At 43.7% G+C, this 21848-nt stretch overlaps 1 protein-coding gene across 5 annotated transcripts in view; it reads left to right on the top strand.

The window, feature by feature from the left end:
- Positions 1-1753: 1753 nt before the first annotated feature.
- Positions 1754-21848, top strand: part of MYO5A (myosin VA) — a 96209-nt gene continuing 76114 nt past the window's right edge. For all 5 annotated transcript variants that reach the window (XM_086849867.1, XM_086849865.1, XM_086849869.1 and 2 more), the window contains exons 1-2: positions 1754-1947; positions 21077-21187. In XM_086849867.1, coding sequence (XP_086705993.1) covers positions 1921-1947; positions 21077-21187 — 138 coding nt within the window. In that variant the 5' untranslated portion in view covers positions 1754-1920. The remainder of the gene's footprint in view (positions 1948-21076; positions 21188-21848) is intronic.

Raw genomic sequence — 21848 nt, 5'->3', positions numbered from 1 at the left:
GATATGAAGCATCACCCAGAGGGGAGGTCCAGCTCCTTTCTGAAAACAAAACTGAAATTTCAATTGTTTGTAATTCCAGTGTTGCACGTGGAAGAGGACTGGTAGCTTTAGTATAGATCTCTGGTTTGCCTTGGCAGACAGATGAAGAGCAGCTATGCAAACTGTTTAGCCAGCACCCCGCCCCTGGCCTGGACAGCCGTTCCCAGGAACCCATTCTGGGCTTCTTATACCACTGAGAGAATATCCAGTTCTGCTGGGAGTCAGCCTCCTGGTGTGGGACAGCAACTGCAATCATGGTTGATAAGCCTGCACAGACTGGCAGAACATGGCAAGGAATGTCTTTTTTTAATTCTGTTCACATCATTTTGAACTGTCCCAGCAGAATCAAGTGTTTTTTTGATCTCTATTTTGAATTTACTAACCTGTTTCCTAGTTGTGAAGGCCATATACCCGCACCTAATACAAACAACTCTGTGTAAGCTACATATTTTCATCTTGGCTGTTTTCTCTTTGTGCTTGCTACTTTCTCCATCTCCTTCCTTTTAGATAGCAGCAGTAAAGTCCAGCTAAGCATTTATTGGGAGTGTTTGTTTTGGGAATCAGGATGGTGTTTTCTCTCTGTTACTACATTAATGAGTTATTTCTGACCCATTGCTTCCATGGTTCAGTTTCTCTGTAAACAGGTTTGTCCGTTTCTTCGGCAGTGCTGAGTTTCAGGGGCAGTGCAGATACTACACACTGAATACACAGCTGTTAGCTGAACAGATGAATTCTGAGAGGATAAATAGTCAAAAGCACTTTGGTGGAGAGTGTGGCAAACTTACCTATTTCAAACTTGTTTTGTATTTTGGAACACTTGGTCTAGTAGGATGATTTCCAGGGTGGAAAGGGAAAGGAGAGAAAGAAAGAGAGTAATAGCTTCAGTTCTGTTGTCTAAAGAACCCTTGCCATAACCTGAGCTGTACAAATCAGTCATTAATAAATCATAAAGGAGTTGGGTGTCATCTTGAGACCTTGCTGGAACATGGACTACACTTTCCATTCCCATTTGACATTGATGTTAAACTTTTCAAAGATGCGTACCTCCGTGTCTTGGTGAGAATGCACTTAATTATTGAAGGAACTGGTTTGGACCCATTTCCCTTCATGCTTTCAGTAACGCTTTGAATGACAGATGCAATCAAGCTGAAGGAGGCTGTAAACAATTTGAAGGATGCAATTAGAGTTGGAGAGAAGAAGAAAGCATGAGAAATACATGCCAAATGCACAATGGGAATAACTGGATGGGTGGGTGGTAGGATGGCAGCCAGGCACACAGAGGCTCCAGCAGGCTGTGACACAGATGTAGATCCAGTGAGACGAGGCTCATCTCCCGCCTGCGTTGAGAGAGGACCGGCGGCCGTGAAAGGAAGGGACGGTTCGGTGCGCCTGGTGATGCCCGCCGTGCAGGGCACGGGCTGGGGACCAGACAAAATTATAAACATCCCTGATGACACAACGAGTAATTTGTTCAGTGTAGAAGAGAAAAAATTAATTAAAGAAAAAAAAAAATAAATAAAGGATGGCGAGGGAGAGCGGGAATAGCGGTTCCGGCTCCAAGCGGGGGGCGCGCAGCCCCACGGAGCGATGCCCCGGGGTCCGGCAGCGCGGAGCCCCCGCGGGCCGGGCCGGGCCGGGCCGGGCCGGGGCCGCGTCCCGCCCGCCGGGGGGAGGCATGGCGCCGCCCGCCCCGCGTCCCTGCCCGCCGCTGCCCGTCCCCGCCGCCGCTCCCACAATGCACAGAGCCCGCCAGGTAGCAGCAACATGGCGCGGGCCGCCGCCTGAGCATCCTCCTCCTCCTCCTCCTCCTCCTCCTCCCGCCCGCCTCCGCCTCCCGCCGCCGGGCTGCCGCAGAGGGGCCGCCCGCCCGCGCCCTGCGCCATGGCAGCCTCCGAGCTGTACACGAAGGTAGGGCGGCGGCGGGCCCGGGGCTGCGCGGGGCAGGGGCCGCGGGGCGGGGGCGGCGCGGCCCGGGCGGGGGCCCGGCGGAGCGGCGGGGCCGCGGGCGGGGGGCCGGAGCTGCCGTGCCCGGAACCGGCTCCGTGCCCCAGGCGGGCCCGCATCCCGGCGGGCGCGGGGTCCGCTCCCCGCCGCCGGCGCCGGAGCCGCTCGGAGCCCCGGGCCCGCGGGGAGCGGCGGCAGCGGCCCGGGGATGCGGCACGGGCGGGGAGCGGCGCGGTGGGCAGCGAGGTTATCGCCCTCGGGAGCACCGCTCCGGGAGGAGAAACGGCTCCTGCGACATCAACGCTCCGAGAGTCAGCTGCGCTTTTTGGCGACGCTGCACCTTTGGATTATATTCCTCTGGCAGTCGTTCAGAAGCCCTGCAGTCAGCAGTGATGCGCAGCGTGACTCTCATATGTTCTTTAATCAGACGTTTCTCTAATCTTTTTAGTTTCGTGTGTTAGTATCTCATCAGCTTCTGCCTGGAAGCAGTTACTGTCCTGTGCATCTCGATGGCAAAGCGTGCAAATTGAGATGTGGAAATGGTTGTTTTCACCCCTAGCAATGCATTGTTTTCATTGCTCTGCCTTCAGCTAGTGCATAAATCTGAAAAAAATGACAAACAACAGGTCTTTAAGGGCAGAAGGGATGGCAGAGGTCACTGGAACTGGGCAGGGCAGTACAACATGGCAAAACTCCACATACTACTTTCAAAAGGCTTGCAAAGTCAAAATGGTAGGAGAGCCACACCATCTACATCCTTGAGCCACTTAGTGAAATTCTCCAGAATTATCCCCAGTCTAGCACTCTGCGAGGAAGGAAAGGAAACAGACTTTTTGTTTTGTCAGGAATAGGTCACCTTATTTGTAGAGTCCTCCCGCTCAGGAGTGGTGGGGCAGCACAAATCAGGACAAATCAAACCGGACAGTCCCTCCAACAGGGACTGCTTGCCTGTGTCTGAGTTTCTATTTGTGTGGGAGAGGTTGAGTGTGAGAGATGAGGAGCATGCCTGCACCCCCTAAAGAGTACTAAATACATTAATGATATGGCACACCCTGGTGTTTTGTATCTCATACAAGAATATCTCTTTGAACTATCCTAAAGGGATGAAATCCACCACTCTGGTCAAGAGAGCTCTGGTACTGCAGAGTTTTTTCCAGACACCCAACAGGCCTTCTCTGTGTAAGGAGTTATTCTAGTATGTTTGATTTCTTTCTTTCTGTTGATGTTCTTCTTATGGAATTAAAATGTTTCGTGAAGTGTGGATCAGAATACTTGCTTTTTGTTTTTTCTTTTTTTTTTTTTTTTAAATTTCAAACTTCATCTGACCTTGAATTCTTTTCACTGAGTAGTTGAATTCTTTGGTCAGAAGCTGCTCCAAAAATGTGTGTGTGCTGTTGTCTTGGAACTGTGTTAGAGTAGAAAGCTCAAGGCCCCTTAGAGTTCCTGAGGAGGGCCTGGCTCAGACTTGGGCAGGCCAGGGTAGGAAACCTGCTGGGCACTCAAGAGAGACTCTGCTGGCTTTTTCCTCCAGTAATGGCAGCATGCTGCTTGAATAGCATTCAGTATCTCATCCTTGATTAGGTAACATAAATGATGGATTTAAGGGCAAAGCATGCTGAGGTAAAAAGAGCAAGCACAAAGTCAGACAGGTGCAGGGATGATCCTGCAGAAGGGACTCGCTGGGTGATGAAGGCCAGTGAGATTGTGCCTGTGCTTCACTCTCACACCACAGGCTGTTCTTGTCCTCTTTAGAGACATATGTAGGCACAGAAAGAGTGAGTTTCACATCCTTTTTAACTGGTAAGCAGGAACTGTCATTCAGGGCAGCTGCTTAAAGTACCCGAGCTTGCAGTGTACTATCAGCTCTTATCACATGGTGTTGGCATGGATATGTTGCTGGCAGGCAGGGGCAGGGATGAATTTTCAGCACATCATTGCTGCTGTGTGTGTGCCCTGGAGCAAAGGCAGCTCTCTCACCCTCTCCCCTGGATGCCCCCACGGCAGCTTGGCTGTTCAGGTGTAACTTGCAGCAGTGGTTGGTAAGGTTATTTTAATGACTGGGTGAGCAGTGTTGCAAAGTTGTCAGCATTTCTTCAGATGCTGTCTGAGAATGGCAGAACAGACTTATTTCCAGCTGAGGGGAGTGGTAGGGGGGTTTCTGCTGTATCCTCCAGTGTGTCCAGCTTTGCTAGTATGCTGTTCCTTCCAATTTGGGTTCTTTGCATACCAACATAAAAATAGCACCCACTATCCCAACCACATATTGAAATGGCTTTTATTTTTCCAAGCTAAATTATTTTTTGTTAGAAACCAACAATACAGATGTTTTGAAGAAGTCATGCCACTCCTGTGAAAGCCCTATTGCTGTGATTGATCCAGATGTGTCCCTAAATTTGGTGGGTATATAGCCAGCCTTGGAGTTGGATGTGGTTGTAGTTAATCTAGAAATTTGGATTTAAGTTAAAGGACTGGCTCAAGTGCCCTCACAAACTAATTGTGAGCAGTGGGCCCCAAACTGTGCGAGGCTTTGTATTCCTGTGCCCAGTGACACTGCAAATTCAGACTCTGCTTGAGGGCATGAGCTTTAATTTTGGGATGAAGCAGCTTAAATCTGGTCCATGAGTTATATTTCAGGCATTCTTACTAAAAACATTATGCTTTTCAGCCTTGTCCTGTTGGATATATATCACTAGCAGGTTGGTGGTCTTGCTCTGAGTTCATTTCTGAAAGTTTTGCTTCTTTGACTTTGCAGACAAACTTAGGAGAGTCCTGGTGTGGCTCCTGGATCATTGTAACTCCACTGAGCAAAGCCTGGAGGCTGCTGATCCATTTCAGCAGTTCAGTAACTGTTGACCAACAACAGATATATACCTACTTCTGCTGACCCATAAAAATTGATAAAGACAATCTAGGCCATGTACTGGCTTTTGTTAAGTGTAATTTGATTTCTGTGGAAATTAAGAACAAGGGAGAATGTTCTGTCTAGAATTGGAACTCATCTGACTACTCTGCTGAAGCTGCCATGTTTTGTGTTACAAGTCACCTTCGTGAGTTTCAGGGGTGTGAAACCAAGCCCCAACACATGCTCTTCACAAAAATCAACAAAACACATCAGACACTGTGTTTATGCTGCCTCTTTTAAAATCAGTGTGAAGAGGTGACATTTTCCTCTGTTTCCATGTGTTTTTCCTGGGTTTGAGTTGTTTCTATTTCATGCTGTGCTTTCCTAGAGCATGCTGCTTTGCCCTCTTGGGATTTCTGTTTCCCTTTTGTATGGCTGTGTACAGTGCACTGATTTATTTACTTATCCATTCAGTCAGACATTCATTTATTTTCATTCTTGCTGCTACCAGTGTGCTCCTCCCTTTCCATTATCTTTGAGATGAGGGAGAGCTAGCTCCAGCTAGCTTGGTCCTAACATAGGACCTAATCCAATTGCAGTTCTAGTGAGTGGAAATGTTCCTTTGAATCCAGAAGAATCAGTACAGTTTTCACTGGAGAGCGTGGCATGGGCAAGCTGATCTCAGGAGCTGACCTTGAAATGGTTCAGTTTGAGGGTTTATGAGCAATAAATGGAGTTAGGGAAGTGTCAGAGGAAACTGCCTAGAACAAAAGCTGCTTGTGCTGTCCCCAGCACTGCAAGTGGCCCTTGCTTGGTTTCTGTGGCTGTGTGCAGCAGCTGCTCTGGGGGTGAGGCCAGGGCTGTTACAATGCTTGGTCTTCTCCTTTGGCTGTGCTGCATCCTGGCAAGCAAAAATGGCAAACAGCAGATTCTGGCCAATAATGGCTCTGCTTGGGTACCTTAGTGCTACCTGGGGAGAGAAATACAGCAAAAAACAAGCTGAGCAAAAGAAAGAAAATACAACTATTTCAAAATATCTGTGCCTGTTAGGAGGCTTTTCTTGCGGTTTAAAAATGCTGCTTTAATTATATTGTCCTGTATATTGGTGTGCAGACTGTTGTTTTAAGGTAGTTTTAAAGTAGTAGGTATTCTTCTACCCAGTGTGCAAGAGGCCAATCCACACACAGAGTTGAGATATTTGACTTTAAATAAGTCAAATACAATTACAGTTCTGCACAGAAAGGGGTGCTGGGTGGCAAACCCACAAAGCCAGCACCACAGCTGCCAAAACTTCTCACTAGTTACACAGTTTAGCAAACAAAGGCATTAAGTTACCTAGTTCCCTTATTAATTAGTATTCTGTCTTCTGTTGGTTAATGATTCTCTTGCTTCTCATGCTAAGTGTTTCATGCTCAGTCTTCCTCTTCTTTTGGGTTGGTGGCTGTGTGCCTGTGGTCAGGATCTGCCCCTGCTGGAAATACCTTCTACCCAGTCAGAGCTGGCTCAGCACAGTTGCTCCAGCTGGCTTTATTAGTTTCTTCCTTGCCTGGGAGTTCTGTCACATGTCCTTGTGGTCCCTAAATTCTGCATTCTGTGTGTCCACTCTCAGTGGACATCCTCCTTCCCAAGCTTTGCTCATCTCCCAGCAGGCCTGAGATCACTGAAGCATGTCAAGCCCTAAAGCTTAACAAGGCAATTCTACCAACAAATACTTTGTCTTTCAAGCACCTGGGCATCTCTTAGAGTTTGTTAGCTGCTGCTTTACAGATTACATCTCCTTTCCCGTTGATTAGGCTTGAAAGTGTACAAATATCAAACATCAGAGAATATCCTTCGGAAAATTTTTACATTCCACAATTTGCAGCAAAACGATTGCATGACCTAGGTGTTCTGTAAGCATTGAACAGTAAGCACGTGTGTCAGCAGGACACTGCTTAGTCCTTGCAGGGTGCTGGTGCCCATCAGGGCAGAGTGGGAGTCACTGGGGCACAGCTTGGGGCTCCTGCTCTGCCGTGAGCTGCACAGTTGGGAGCAGAGGCTCCTGCAGAACCAAACCTGAGCTGGCAAGGCACTGCACCTGTGCATGGCAGTCAGCCTTCTCAGGACACTTCATAACCGTGCTCTGCCTCGTCCTAAAACCTCACACTGCAGCAGAACAGCGAATATTTCACTTGCTTCTCTGCTTGGGGGACTTGCTGTGTCACTGGGATAAGCACGATGGCAGCTCTGCCAGTGACAGGTCACGATGCTGTGCACCCATTTTATTCCTACTGCCTTTAAACGAAAGGTGCTGAGGATATAATTACCCAACAGTCCAACAATACTTGGTTTAACCTAACCTTGACATTTTATTATGTTTTTGTAAAAAACCCTGTTCTCTGTAGTGAGATATAAGCCGCAGCAGCTGACGGAACTGAGAAAGCTCTTGGCTTTCCAGCAGCAGTTCTGTGACGTGTCAGCAGGCTGTTAGCAAAATAAACTGTGAGCCTTGGGAAGCCAGGCAAGCCATGGTGTGAGTTGGAACCCTCAGAGCTGCACCAGAGCTGCTCCCCTGGGTGCTGAGCACATCTGGAGGAGGAAATGATGCCACCCTGGTGGGGACAAAGAGGTACCAAGCTGTTGGTGGAAGCTTCTTACAGCCCACAAAGGAGGGTGCATCCTGTAGTCCTAATGGAACACTGAAGTGTAGCATCATTCAGAGCTCCTTCTGGGGAGGGGTGATAACAGAAGATGAGGGTGATAATAAAATAAATAATAATAAAAAGAAAAATATTTTTAAATGCTCTTCTTTTTTGTCTTTTCTTCTTTTTCTGTAGACCTAATCTTGAGAATTGTGTGAGTTCTTTATTACATGTAAAGAACTGTGAAGATCCCATTTATAATAATTGGTCTTGTTTCTTCAGTTCTTTGAGTATCATGTTAAAACATTTACCTGGTAATATTAGTGGATTATGTGGGATCCTCCCCCAAATTGTCACCAGCAATGCTTGAAGAATAGTAATGTCTGTACATGGAACTGCCACTGGTTATTTGCAGTCTGTTTCTACTGCAGGGATTTTATAGCATGTGCCAGATGGGCTAAGTAATGGATTACTCTTATTTTTTAGGCAAATAAATGATCAGTTAAAGTGCTGCCAAGCTCCTGCTATGTCAGAAAATGTGTTATGACCACCATGTTTATCAGTGGTTGAGCCAGAGAGCTCCAGGTTGAGTTGTAAGGGGTAGACAGATACACCCAGCTCTTAGGGCTTGCTTGTGGGGCCTTTGGGAGTTTTAATTCTCTCCATGTGTTCTAATAACAAAGTAGTATGTCTCTGTCTTCATGAGACTGATTGGCTAATCTCTACTGAACTAAAGAAAGCATTTTTGTTATTGAAATGTGCTCATTGAGCCAGCTGAATTGGAGGAAGTCACACAAATGTCCATTATCACGTGGCTGCACTGTTTCTGCACTGTCTATTTTTGGTAGGATTTTAAAAAAGCAAGAAGTGGCAGGTTAGCCAGTGGTGGTTTGTGCTGTGAGGGAGGGCAGTGTGCAGCTGGCAAGGCTGCTCTGGGTCTGTGCCTGGATCAGCCTCTGCAGCCCTCGAGGAGCTCGGGGTGGCCCATGGGGACACTGACAGAATGGCAGCTTGGGCCAGTGGGAGGGGACCACAGTGGTCATCTGGGCTAACAAGGTTAGGTTAAACCAACCCTGCTTAATCAGGGCCATCCCAGAGCATGAGGCACCAGACTGTGTCCAAGTGGATCTGAGTATCTGAAGTGAGGGAGGCCCCACAGCCTCTCTGGGCAGCCTGGCCCAGCGCTCAGGCACTGCCCACTGAAGAAGTTCTTCCTCGTATTAGGGTGGAACTTGTGAGCATCAGTTTCTTCCTGTTGGCTCTTGTTGTATTGCTCAGCCTGATCCATCCTCTTGGCACCCCTCCTTTAGATATTTATACACATAAATGTATAATTATTCATTATATTCATACAATAATTTATACACATTCACTGAATTTGGGTTTCATTCCTTGACAGCACAAAGTATACACCAAGCAAATATTTAATTATTGAAGGTTTGCTTGTATTACTGGGGTCTTTGACAGCTGCATGTGTATATGAGCACATGTACAGGTGTTGCTGGCTTGAAAGGCATCTTGGCTAGAGTGGAGATGATGGACCCGGTTTTGCTTTGCACGGTCAGGCAGCAAGGGCTCCTCTGATAGAAGTGAGTCAGGGATTTGTTTTATGCCTCTTGAAAAAAGTTACCTTGCCTTGCTGCCTGTATGAAGTTGGATGAGCAGAGTCTGAACTCCTCTGCTTGGCTGGGTTTTCTTTTGTGTGCTGGAAGGTGCAGGGTTATGTCTGATCTAATTTTGTGCTCGCTGTCGTGGAGCAGTGTTTACTACTGAAGTGAGTGTTGGAACAGTCAGGCCCAGGGCCAGGGAGCAGCGTTTGGGCAAGGCTATTGTTCCTGATGCTTCATTAGCAAGCTACTCCAACGAGTTGAAGCAGCAGAATGTACCTTCTGCTTGTCTTCTCTGCTGCTGAAATAGCAGGGAAGAACTTCCTATCTATTCTTAATAATAGGTGGTTATTGTTGCAGGAAAATGTGGTGTTATGGTTCTTGGGAAATATGCTGTCCACGGCTCTTAGAAATTTTCATCATGTCTGTGATGTTGACTTTTTCATCAAATTGTATCTTTCTGCCTATTTCCATGGACCATAATCCCTCTCAAGATACGCTAGGACAGGGATGATGTTCAAGAGTTTGGCTGGTTCAAATTGGTATCAAAACTTTTAAGTAAGGTGAAATGCACTAGGTGTCAAATGAAACCTGTTACCTAAAAGTCATGGGAGACAGAGAAAATTCAAACTGTTTTGAATTCACTGGCTCTTTGTACTTTCCCTTTTGCTGGCTTTACTTTGAAGCTGGATCCACAGTGCAGAGTTGTGTGATGGGGTTGCTGAGGCCTTGGCTGCCAGCACTAGTAGCAAGGCTTTTGGTGACTCCTGGAAGGGAGCAGTGCTGCATGCCTGTGCCAGTGCCACCCTTTACCTGCAGCATTTCCTCCTTGTTCCCAGTGTTCTTGGCTTTGCTTAACCCTGTGTTTGCGTAAGCCTGATACTGCAGAGATTTCTCTTTATCCTGTGTGAGTAATCACACATTGCTTAATTTTATGCTTTAAAATTGAGCACATAAATCTGAAAGATCAAGCCCTTTATTCTCTATTTCTTCTAATGGCAGGGAAATAACTTTGCTGTCCTATAGCTATAGTTAGGAATGATTTGTGCAGGAAAACAAACTAAAACATCCTAGGGATGTCTCTTGTCAGGTTCTCTGAGGAAAGCTCGGTGTGTGCAATAAGTTAGGGCCTGTCTACTTAAAGCCCAGATTTAATGTTTAATAACCACAGTGTATTTTCAGCAGAAGATTCCACTTTCAGGACCTGCCATCTCATGGTGCCACTCATCTTTTAGCACAGTCCATGTCTGCAGTTTGCCTCAGGCAGCATCCTGAGGTGAAACTCTGTGTGAGCTGGTTAACCTGGAGTGCCCAGCACTGCACAGAGATGGAAACCATGGAGATGTTGAGCCAATTGTCTTGATGATTTTGGGATCTTCCTGGTGATCCAGGTCATAATCTGGGCCTTCTCTGTCGCAGTACAGCTGCTTGCCTTGCTGCTTGCAGCTAGTTGCAGTATTTAGTAGTTTGTTTCTATATGTCAGTCTGTTTATATACAAATAAAATATAAAGAAGGAATCAATGCTGTTAAAACACTTTGTGTGGGTTCTATGTGGGTTTTTTTTTGTTTTAAGGAGGCTAAGTAGTTAGTGTGGTTACATTAGAGAGTGCTTTCCTTGCTGAATTGTGGATATTAAGGAGTTCAAAGGTAAGGACAGGAAACATTAGGCACTGCTAATGAAGTTTAAAGACTTCACTGGCTGAATGTTTGTGGATTGCAGATACTGACCCAACTTGTAATGGGAGTATCTGCAAATTTTAATGTGAATTTTGAAGATGGTACAAATGGATTACTTAAAGAAACAGAGATCTTGTGTTTTACATCTTCTGCTCTCCTTAGTGGCATGGACTTAATTTCTTTGGCCTGTTAGCCAGGAACAATAGCGAGATCTTTCTCTGAATAATAATAATGCTGTGGAGGTACTCAAGGCTGGGTGAAGCTTCTTAGAATATTGACAGAAAAGAAGGTACAAACATAATACCAAAAAACAAGTATGAATGAGAAGTCACCATGATCATGAACAGTTTGAGGGAGCAATATAAAGATTAAACTGGAGGACAGGGATGCAGAATGCAGCTGTGATTTTGTGTCTGTCAGCTCTAAGCTGTTTGGTGAAAGTTGTGGATACTTTTTGAAAGCTGTTGCATCGCCCTCACTGCTCATCACATCTCCGTTTCTGCCTTTTAACCCTGCTTCAGGTGTGGCTGTAGGTAGGTAAGGCTGTTAGGGTAATGCACATTGCCCCTGGCAATTAGCAGTAAATAAACTCCTAAGAGTTGATTTAGCTCTTAGGAGGCAGTGGGGATGGTTGAGAGCAGACTCTTCCACGCTGCTTACTCTGTGGTCTGATGAGATCCCTTGCTTTAAGAGCAGATGTAAAGGCTGAAGCAGGGCTGCTTTGAAGAGCCCTCATTTCTGTGTTTATAGCAGCTACCACAGGGAAGGTATGGCATGTGATTTGTCATGTTGTTTTCCAGGGCTGCTCTATGGGTAGATGTAAACTGCATGTTTCTAATTCGACAGTCCTAAATATGGAAAACCAGGGACTTCTCGTTTGAGTGATGCACATACCCAGGGACTTGAAAAATCATAAACTCTCACTCCAGTTACCAATGGTGTCTTTGATTTCTTCCATTTGATTATCACAAGACAAGAGAATTTTGCAACTGCTTTGTGGTTTACAGGAGGACACTCTTGAGCTTTGTAGAGCTGGAGAAATAACCTAAAAATACTATGAGGCAGTCTAACAATGAGGGAATTCATTGCCCCAACATGGCTTGTCACACGTTACTCTCTGCAGACTCCATGGGTTATTCATTCGTATCTTTAAAGCAGATGACCTCAGTTGTTTTGCTGAGGAAACCAGAGAGAGATTCCCAAGTTGCCTTATGAGTTAGTGTACACCAACACAAGAGAGATGGAAATATGTTCCGTGGAGATTGAGCCTACTTGGGCTGGGAAGGAAGCACCAGCTGCCTCTGAAAGTGCTGAAAATTTCTGTTGCAGGAGATATAGGATGGAAGTAGAAGTTTTAGACTATATGTATGTTAAAGTAAGTAGAATATGTTGAATTGTTTTGCGGGTTTTAGCGTAGGCACATAGGTCTGTATAGTTAAGCATATAAGTGCTTATGTAGTACATGGTATTGCAGTATAAGAGTTTATTAATAAGGATTTGAGTTGAGTTTGGACTTAAGATCTTGGAGATACATGCATGACTATTTCAAACCTGCCAGACATTAAATTCATTGTTTAGGAGATCATCTCACTTAGAAAAAATCTTGCAAGAGGAGAAGCAATTGCAGAAGTTGTTAGAATTTCACATCCTAACTTCCTCCTTGTGACAGTCTCGTGTATCAGAAATGTAAAGCTGATTTTTGCGAACAGTCAGAGAGAGAACGCTCGTAGAGAAAAGCAGTGGAATAGTTTCTCTAAGGCTAAATTTGATATGCTTGAAAGTATGCTTCAGCTTGTGAGGCAGGTGTGGTGTGCCTCTCTCTGAGGCTCAGAGGTGTTCCCCGTACCCTGTGTGCCAGGCCAGGCAGCCCCTGCCCCTCCTTGTGCCCATCTCCAGAGGGGCTGGCCAGGGCAGGGCTGGCACTCCAGGGCAAGAAATGGGTTTTTGGGAGCAGCTCCGTGGCCACTAAGCCCAGTTCTGCTTTCACAGCTTCCCCCAGTTCTTGTGGAGGAGGGCAGCTCTTGGGAGGCTTTGGGTTTGAGCCTGCCAAGTGATTCAGATCAGGTCACTCTGGTTTCCTTGTGTGGTGACTTGCTGTAAATTACTGTTAATGTCCCATGAAAAACTGGTGGAACTAAATATGGCTTCATTAGATGTGCTTCACTGGTGCCAGCTTGCTGTCGTAGTAGAGCAGAAAGGTGTCTGCATCCAGTTCTCCTTGCCTAACTCCAGCTAAGTCAGTGAAAGCTCTGTTTTAATGATGCAGCTACATCTCAGCTGGCCTAACAAAAAATACTCAGTTAATCTTTGCTTTTTAAAACCTTAGTCTGGTGTTTGATTTTAAATGTGTTTTTTTGGTGGGGGCTAGGATTAAGTAAAAACAAGGTGGTGCTTTTGGACTTAAGCTCAACTTTACAGAAGGACACTCAGAAAAGTACAGCCTTATCTACTCAAATATATTTCCTATAATTTTGAACTTTAAATTAAACTTTCACAGTCAGTCCATGCTTCAGATGTCATTCATCTCTCATTCAGAAGCCAGATTTCAGTATGAAAATATGGAAGAAGCATGATGGTCTGGATTGAATTTGTATCAGGGGTCTGGAAGTTACATCTCTTTCTGCATTTAAGCTGTCAAGTCTATATTACAGCTTGCATCATCGTGATATTAAAACAAAATCCTGCAGCCACTTGTTTTATTTGTCCTTACAATGTTTGTGTTCTTGAAACTTAAATTTAGACACCCATGAAGTTAATTGTGTTGAATATTTTTTTGTGTTCTAGGTGTAGGCTATTTTAAAGTTTTTAAATTGGAGCAGCATTCACTTTAAGCACATAAACATGAAACCATGCATCCTTTTCCTAATGTGGTTTCTTCTGTGCAACATGTCTCATTAGCTGAATATTCAAGGTAACTGCAGTTGTTTCATTTGCCCTTAAATTTCTTGTGGCCACTCGTGTACAATTCTTGAAACATGTTTTTCAGGTTGGATGAATTGTGCGTTTTGAGGCAGACTTATAATTTATTTCTTTTTGAAATCACTGGCATATAATTCCTTGTTTGCTTCCATTCTGGTGGTATGGATCGAAATGCAATACAGTGTTTTCTTCTTTGTGTGGGTATGACCCCAAATGAAATTTTACATGAGTCAGAATATTTTCCTGTCTCTCAGTCTGAGGTAGGCGTCACACTTGTGCTCGATGTTTTTGCAGATCTTATTGTGGTTATTCAGCTGTTTTGTGTCTCAAGCAGTGTCCAGAACATTGGTGGCTTTGATCTCACTGTTACTGCCATCTTTTCTGAAGGTTCTTCAGACCCCCATTCATTCCTTTGACAGGTCTAGAAATCAAAACTCTTCCAAACACAAAATCTTCTTCAGCATTGCTTTTTCTGTGAATACGTATTTTTAAGCCTGGTTTACTTTAAATGATCTTTTTTTCTTTTGAGTAGGATACTGAATGAAATGAGAATAGCATACTGCGTGGAATAAGACAGCAGTGCTCTCTTATAATAATATAAGACATCTGGGGGTTTGTGGGGAGTTATTGCACTGCAGGTTTGCTGATGACCAGCAGAGAATGAGGCTGTGGGCAGGTGGGGAGCCTCAGGCCAGCGGTGCAGGAGCATCACTCGCTGCCACCCCGCATGGTGCTAGTGGCAGGGCCATAAGGAAGGACATGGCTGTGCTTCTCTCCCAGCAGACTGGCCAGGCCACTTTGTGAAACGTGCCTGGTTCTCTGTGGTTGGTCCCTCAGCCTCGCTGGAGCCTGTCAGGAGCAGTGTGCAGCAGATCCAGCTGTCCCACGCAGTGGTGTGTGCGTCCCCATCGCTGCCCGCTGGCTTTGGCAGCGGGGGCTGCTGCCAGCACAGGGCACCGAGTGACAGGGTACAACTGGCTGAGCATGGCTGGCTGCCTGGGGAGGGGGGACAGGAGCCTGTGAAAGGAGGTCTGTGAGGTACAACAGGAGCTGTTCCTGCGTGCAGCAGCTTAGTGGGGTGAATGGGCAGCGCTTTGATAGCTGAGGTGTTGTCTGGGTTAATAACAGCTGATTATAAACCACGTCCGTCTCCCTCTCTATGACATTTTGAAGAGAAGGTCAAGTACAATCAACATAAAATGTAGAAAGCTGTGTTTTCAAAGGTGTACAAAATGCACAACTTTTAAACATTTCATGTGTTTTAACTCCTTAAAAATGTTTCATAGGACAATTGTACCAGTTACAGCCTTGGAATATAACTGTTCTTTGATAGATTTGATAAAGTAAAACTGTGGGTTTTGGCCTTGGTGTCAGGGATGCTGATAGTTTTGGTTGTACCTTGTACAGTCAAGGCATGTTTGGCAAACAACATACCAGTCACTTTTGTTGTTGCAAGCCCCCAGGCCCTAGATACAAACAACACCTTGTAAAAATGCTTAAAAGAAGAAAAGAACTGGGTCTGGGGTAAAGCTTTTATATCCTTATGATTCAAATGCAGTGGATATTTATAGGGTAGATGAAGAACTCAAGTACCACAGACTTTTTCTTCCTGAGCTGTGATTCAAGGAGTTTCCTCGTGCATGGTGAAGGGTGCAGTGCCTGAGCTGCATAACTGTGAGCCAGACTTGCAGACCCAATATCAGTGGTGTGAAACTCATGGGGTTGATATCCCAGGGGGTAGCTCAGAGCCTGGGTCACTGCTGTCCCCTGGGTACTGTTTGGGAGCCCTGCTTGTGGCTGGTGAGGGAATTCCCATGAGACAGACAACACAGGGCTTTTGATCTTCCTGTGAGAAGGAGACTATGTGGGATTGTAGTTCAGAAAAAACATTATTACAAATTATCACTTACATTTCTCCTGCTGTATATCATGACGTGAATTTCTTTTAAATTTAATTATTTCCAAATATCAGGCCTTAAACTCTACAAGATGTTTATAAATGGCTGTTGCTGAGCAACAAGACAGAAAATACACTCCCTGCCCGAAAGAGTGCTACTGCCTTTAAGAAAACTATCATTTCTGTTTGGATTTTTTTTTTCAAAATTAGTGATTCTGTTTCCCTCCAGCCCTAAGAAGAATTAAGATGAGCTGGTCAGAGGCTTTGCAGCAGCCCACTTGTCATGGAGATGCTCTACTTTCCAATCCTCCCTGGTTACTTGGCATTTTTAGGAGGGAAGAGTAAAGTCCTGTCTGACTTTACAGTGCTGCAGCAGCAGCACTCTGATAACAGGAGTGCAGTGTATCCCTGGGACTGCCCATGGATCACAGGACAGGTGGCACAAATTTTAGTGGTTTCAGCAGTGGGAGAAACAGGACCTCCTCCTGCCTGTTGTGTGAGGGATTCTGATCTCTTTGTAGGAGATCCAGACCGGTCAAGTTAAGACTTGTGTTTGCCTGCTGCTCAGCTGGCTGTTGATCTGCTTGTGTAGAGCTTATAAAAACTAAACTTTGCTGCTTCAAGTATTTCTAGGCTGAGTATTATTATCTTTGGTGGTGGCACTGTGAACCAAGCATAGGGGAAAATGTAAAGCTGAAAGGAAATTGTTCTAATAGCATCAAATTGTGTTTTCAGAGCAACCCCAGCCAAGTAAGCTTGGCTCAGAAATCCTTTTGTAATGACTTTGCATTTTGCTAAGATCAGTTCTACACTTCTGCAGTGTGAACTTTGATGACTTTGTGCTCTGTTTTGTTGTTATGCCTTTCTGGCAGAGGCTCTTCTTTTCCCAGCCTGACAATGCAGCCTGCTCTCTCCAGGTGGCCGTGTTCAGTCAGCAACAAGTTCACATTGAATAATTTTGGTGGGATTTGGCTTCGACTGTTACCAGCTGTTGCTGTTCACTGCCTCCTTCAGCTAGTGCTGCCAGAATTGACGGTGTCTCTTTGATCCAGACATAAATGAGCTGCTTTATTCCTACCCAGACCCAAGGTCATTCTTGAAAGGGGGGAGGGCAGTGTCTCTCATATTTCTTTTCATGGTTCACATGTGAAAGACTGTGGTTTTTGAGGCTGTCTGTAAATTAAAAAAAAAGAGATGATCTCTGCTGGAGTGAAAATCATACCAGTTCACTTGTATGGGTAGGTATGAGAAACTTGGGACAGCTTTCTCTCAGTTGAAATTTCCTTTTTCCTTCCAGGATGTAGATCATTTAATGAACTCTTTCAGCTCTTAGCCAAAGAGCTGCTGAGCTGGGAAGATAGCTGTATCTCCTTCTTCTGTGTTTGTGGTTGTGCAATGGAAGTAGAAAACTATTTGCCTGCTGACGAGACTGCTGAGCCGCTTGCATTGCTAATTCTGTTTTGTCAGCAATGTCAATTAGTACTTCAAGAGGTTAATATCTCAGACAAGAGGCTTTGTGAGTCATATGGTCTCATTTGATAGATAATTGTTATAGTCTGCTGATTTCTTCTTGTGATCTAGGATGAAATCACGAGGTATGACAGAATACTGTGATTTTTCTATTATATTTTCTTATTATGTAAAATCGTAGTAATCCAGCCAACCTTCTGACCCATGGGTAAGATGTGAAAACTTCTGTGTTTGTTTTCTGCTGTGAACTCTTTCAGAGTTGCTTTATAGATGTCTATAAACTATTGCCCAGCTTGTCCTTCCTTGAACAAAGTACAAAATATGGCACTCCACACTTCAGGGGACTTTGAAGATGCTGTTTTTTCTATGCTGGTCTGCTGAGGCTGGAAGAGAGTCTAGGCAGGAAACTGAGATCTGAAATAGTCCCGTCATTATGCATTTAATAATTTATTTTTCTTCTGAATTCTGGGACATCTCCTCGATATCCCTTCTGTTTTCATTCTGACTTTCAAACCAGCCTCGGTTAAGCATTTATTTTGGTGGTTCAAAATTTGCCTTGAACTACCAAAAAGAGTAATGTTTTCATGGATCATAGTCAGGATGATTAAACTAAATTTCATTTGATTCTTGCTGTAATTTATATTGTCATTTCAGTGATAGACTTTTAGACAGCATAGTCATTTTTAAACTAGAATTTCCTTCCCTTTTTAGAAGGCTCATTTGTAAATCACTGTCTCTAGAAGTTTATCTTATTTTATCCTTATTCTAACGTTGTCAGAAAAAAATTTATATGCTAGTAAATTAAGAGGGATGGATAGCAAATACCAGAGTAAGATATTTCCCAAGAGAGGCCCTTGGTCCTGTTTCCACCAATATTGGTTTTCCTCTACAGGGTTGGATACCAGTAAAGGCTATGGAATTTTAATAGCAACTGATTATATAAAAAATCAGTGAAAATCTGATTTTGCAAACCATTTTGCTAAGTTAATGAGGTGAGAATGTTGTGAAATGATTCAGTACTTAAAATTAGGAACATCTCTCTCTTTCCTCCTACCCATTCCCTTTACCAGGTGTTTTCTTTGGCAAGGGTTTAAAGCTAGGCACTGGTGCTGGAGATGAAAAGCTACAGCCTAGCGCTCATAGGATGGTTTTAATATCTGTAGGGCTGTGTCATGGAAGGTTCTGCTGTCTGTAGTAGCTCAGTTTCCATGGTGATCTGTTTTCTGCTTTCTCTTTCCCTTCTCTAGACAGCAGAAAACGTACAGTTTTAGCTGGATAAATAAAGATGCCTATTCCATGCTGCCATAAATCACATAGTTAGAAACTGCTACACAGCATTTGCTGCTTCAGGTTATCAGCATTTGTCTTTCAGGCTGCTGCCTTTCTTAGGTCAGGAAAGTTTCCTTGTGTAGCCTAAAGGAAACCAGCCTCTGCTGATCCCTTTTGCTAGACAACATTTAAATTGTTTCCTCTTTAACATTTACTTGGCTTTCTGTTAGTTCCTTGGAAGGAATCAGAATATCAGAAATACTGGGGATGGGGAACTTCTGCTGCATCTTGGGGATGGAACCTGGTCAAAGTGTGGTATTCATTCAGTCTTCAGCTGTGTCTGATGCTGCAGCATCTTTTGCTAAACTGGAAAAAACTTCCCTGATTTCTGGCAGGGTTTTGATTTTTAGCTTTTTGTTATGGCATTTTGTTTTTTGTTTTTTTTTAAAGAATTTTGAGGACAGGTGTATTGTGCTGTGTTTGGATATATGGATCTTATGAATTATTGATTTTAGGATTTGAAATTTTGACGTGAAATTGATTTGAAATTGCTATTATATTAAATCTTGAGTTTATTATTTATGAAGTTTTACAGAGTATCTTTTGTTTCAAATCAAGTGGGAAGAAAGCATTATCCCTTAGCATACTACTTGACTTTAATATGGCACCTCACTGTCAAGTCCTGTTTAATTATTTTGGACTTATTACAGAGTTTCTGTGGGTTTGTGCTTGCATTGTACATACACTTGTTAGCACAGACCTTCATTTCACCTCAAAGTTCCTTGCCCTGTGAATTTGGGATATAGAAGGGCTGAAAACAACTAATACAAGAGCCCAGACCATACCCTGTGCTGCTGCTTTCCTCTGCTGTCACATACAGTGCCCTGTGATTGGCAGGAGCACATACTGAAGAATTGTTTTGGGCATCTTTAATTTCTCTAATAATTGATCTCTTGGGGAGTGGGGGAAAGACTACATAATAATAAAGTAATGCAGCACTTTTGCACTGAAAACACTAGCAAATACACATGAAGCTAACAAATCTCATAGAAATAAAGAAGCCACACAAGCACAGATTGACTACAAAGAGCAAAGCTTCTTGCCTTTGTATAAAGTAGATTCTTAGAGCTGGCAGTAACACCCAGTGATGATGGAGGAAGGCCAGGTGTGGGAGCATGGCATATTGTGTAGTGGGAATGATGAAAGTGAGTTTTTATTTATTTATTTCATTATCTTTTCCCTTGCACTTGGTTTCTGTGTGTGGCATAAGCTTTTTGGGAGCTCGGGATGAAGGCAGTGCTGTGTGCTAGGGGTACCAGCCATTGGTCCAGGCTGTCAAAAATTACTCATGTGCTGTGTTCCTAAGGATCATCACAGGTATGGGAAACAAATTGCTGCCTGAAATTCATAATTATTGCAGGCACTGAGCCTCCAGCTGGGCAGGTGCACTTCCCTCTCCTGGACCAGGGGCTTCCTTCATGAGTCCCACTCCCCAAACTGCTGCTCAACACAGTTTATTGTGCCCTGTCTTGCAACAAGAAACAATATGAAGTTTTTCATGAAGTCGTTCAGAAAATCCCCAGCAGAAATAAGCAGTTTGTAATTCTAGTGGGAAAACTGGGTTAATGAGTGGGGAAAAAAACCCTTCAGCATTCTTTGAGGCAGAGGAAACTATACAAAAAGAAGTTGTGTAAGATAAGGTGGTGAAGCTGTATGAGCAAATACAGTTTTCTCTGCCATCAAATGTCATGCTTTGACAAATACATGATGGTTATTTTGAAATAAGTTAGTGGACTGAGAATGTTTTGCAGAGCCAGAGCCAAGGAGCTGCTTTGTTTGCCAAGGGGGTGGGTGTGGTGTGACCTCAGTGCTCTGTAGGCATTGCAAGAACATTGGCTCAGGAGCTTTAATATGTGCAAGTGTCACAGCCTTCTCCTTGTTCTGCTCAAGAGATGTTTTCATATGTGTGTGTTTGCATGTACATGTGACTGTGTCAGTAACTGCTTGCCATACATCTTTAATTGATTCTTGAACATGAGCTAACAATTGTATCTTCACACATTGGAAAAGATGAATATTCTTGCTGGTTTTGAAAACAAATCACATGTTTGCTGGATCACTTTCATCAATAAAGTTTGTATGAAAATGGTCATTAATGGGAATCTGGTTTGTTGGTGGTGTTTTTTTTTTATCTGGAGGCCTTTTCAGCCAAATCTTTTGAGGTTTTTTTTTTTCTTTTGGCATTCTGAATACAGTCAATTTTAAACTAGCTCTGTTTGTAACTACAAAGGAAAGAGCTTTTAACACCTGGTCAGGCAGCTCTGCTAAATTAACACAGATGGGCCGAAGTATTCTCTTTGGGGGAAAAGAAGACAAAAATGGCTCTATAATATTATGCTATAAATGCATTTAGAACCTACTCAAAAGAGTTCCTCCAAGTAATTTTTTGGATGGCCAAATTTTTGATCATTCTGAAAATGCTGATTTTTTTATTTTTTTTTTTTACTTTGTAGATTTTCAGCATTGAATATTTATCTTGGAATACTTTCTGCATGGAAAATGCCTTTTTCTCTCTGTGTAGGCAATAAAATTATGCTTGTGTAGCCATTTATCAATAGAACAAATTATTCACCTCAGATGTACTAATTAACTTGCCTCTTGCTTAAGGGCTTGTCTGTTAAACATGTATTTAAAAAGAAAAAAAAATAATTCTAGTGTCATTTATTTTGATGATTTAACTGTAGTGCACCCAAAGCTCACTGCTGTTTTGCTGTTGTTGTTGTATTGCAGTATGCCAGGGTTTGGATCCCTGATCCAGAGGAGGTCTGGAAGTCAGCAGAACTTCTCAAAGATTATAAACCTGGAGATAAAGTCCTCCAGCTTCGACTTGAGGAGGGCAAGGTAAGTTTATGTATTGTTTGTAAGCTGATAGTTCTTGTTCTCAACCAGAGTCTGATGTATCCATTGCAGGAAGCTCTATGGATTTAGGTGTGTGCAGTTGGTTTTGTCCACTCACTTTCTGCAGATAAATTTTACTGTTTAGTTACAAAAATCAATTTTGCCTTGTTTTTAAAATAAATTAAAAAGCAGTTGCTTTTATCCACTGCCTATTATGTTCAGTTGCATCATCTTTTTCTACTTATGCCATTAAACATATAGCCTTGGTTTGCTATTCCAGGGAGACAGGGTTGCTAGGAGAACAGTGTTGCAGATGAAGAACTGTGACTTTTAAGTTGAGCATAGCCAGGAGAAAATTAATAAAGATAAAAAAGGCAAGGATTAAGGGCATTACAGAGAAGATGCTGTGTACTGTGTTGAGAAATGATGGCATGCCCAGGTACAGCTCACATCATTTTAGCTGGTTTTTCTAATGGAAATAGCAGGTAAATAAAGTGATTTTAGATCTAGAGACATGCAATTAAAACATGTACATTAGAGATGAATTTATACGTGAAAAAAGTTCAAAGTAGCATTTTTTTCAGTGTTTGTGTTCTCCACTGTGTTCTGCCATTGTTCCCATGTTGTGTTACTGTGCATGAAGCTGGCTGTAGATTGGTGGGAA

The sequence above is a fragment of the Cyanistes caeruleus genome, chromosome 13 (genome assembly GCF_971803275.1).
Source record: "Cyanistes caeruleus chromosome 13, bCyaCae1.hap1.1, whole genome shotgun sequence".
In the NCBI taxonomy this organism is placed as follows: domain Eukaryota; kingdom Metazoa; phylum Chordata; class Aves; order Passeriformes; family Paridae; genus Cyanistes; species Cyanistes caeruleus.
This window is presented reverse-complemented; position numbering and strand designations above follow the sequence as displayed.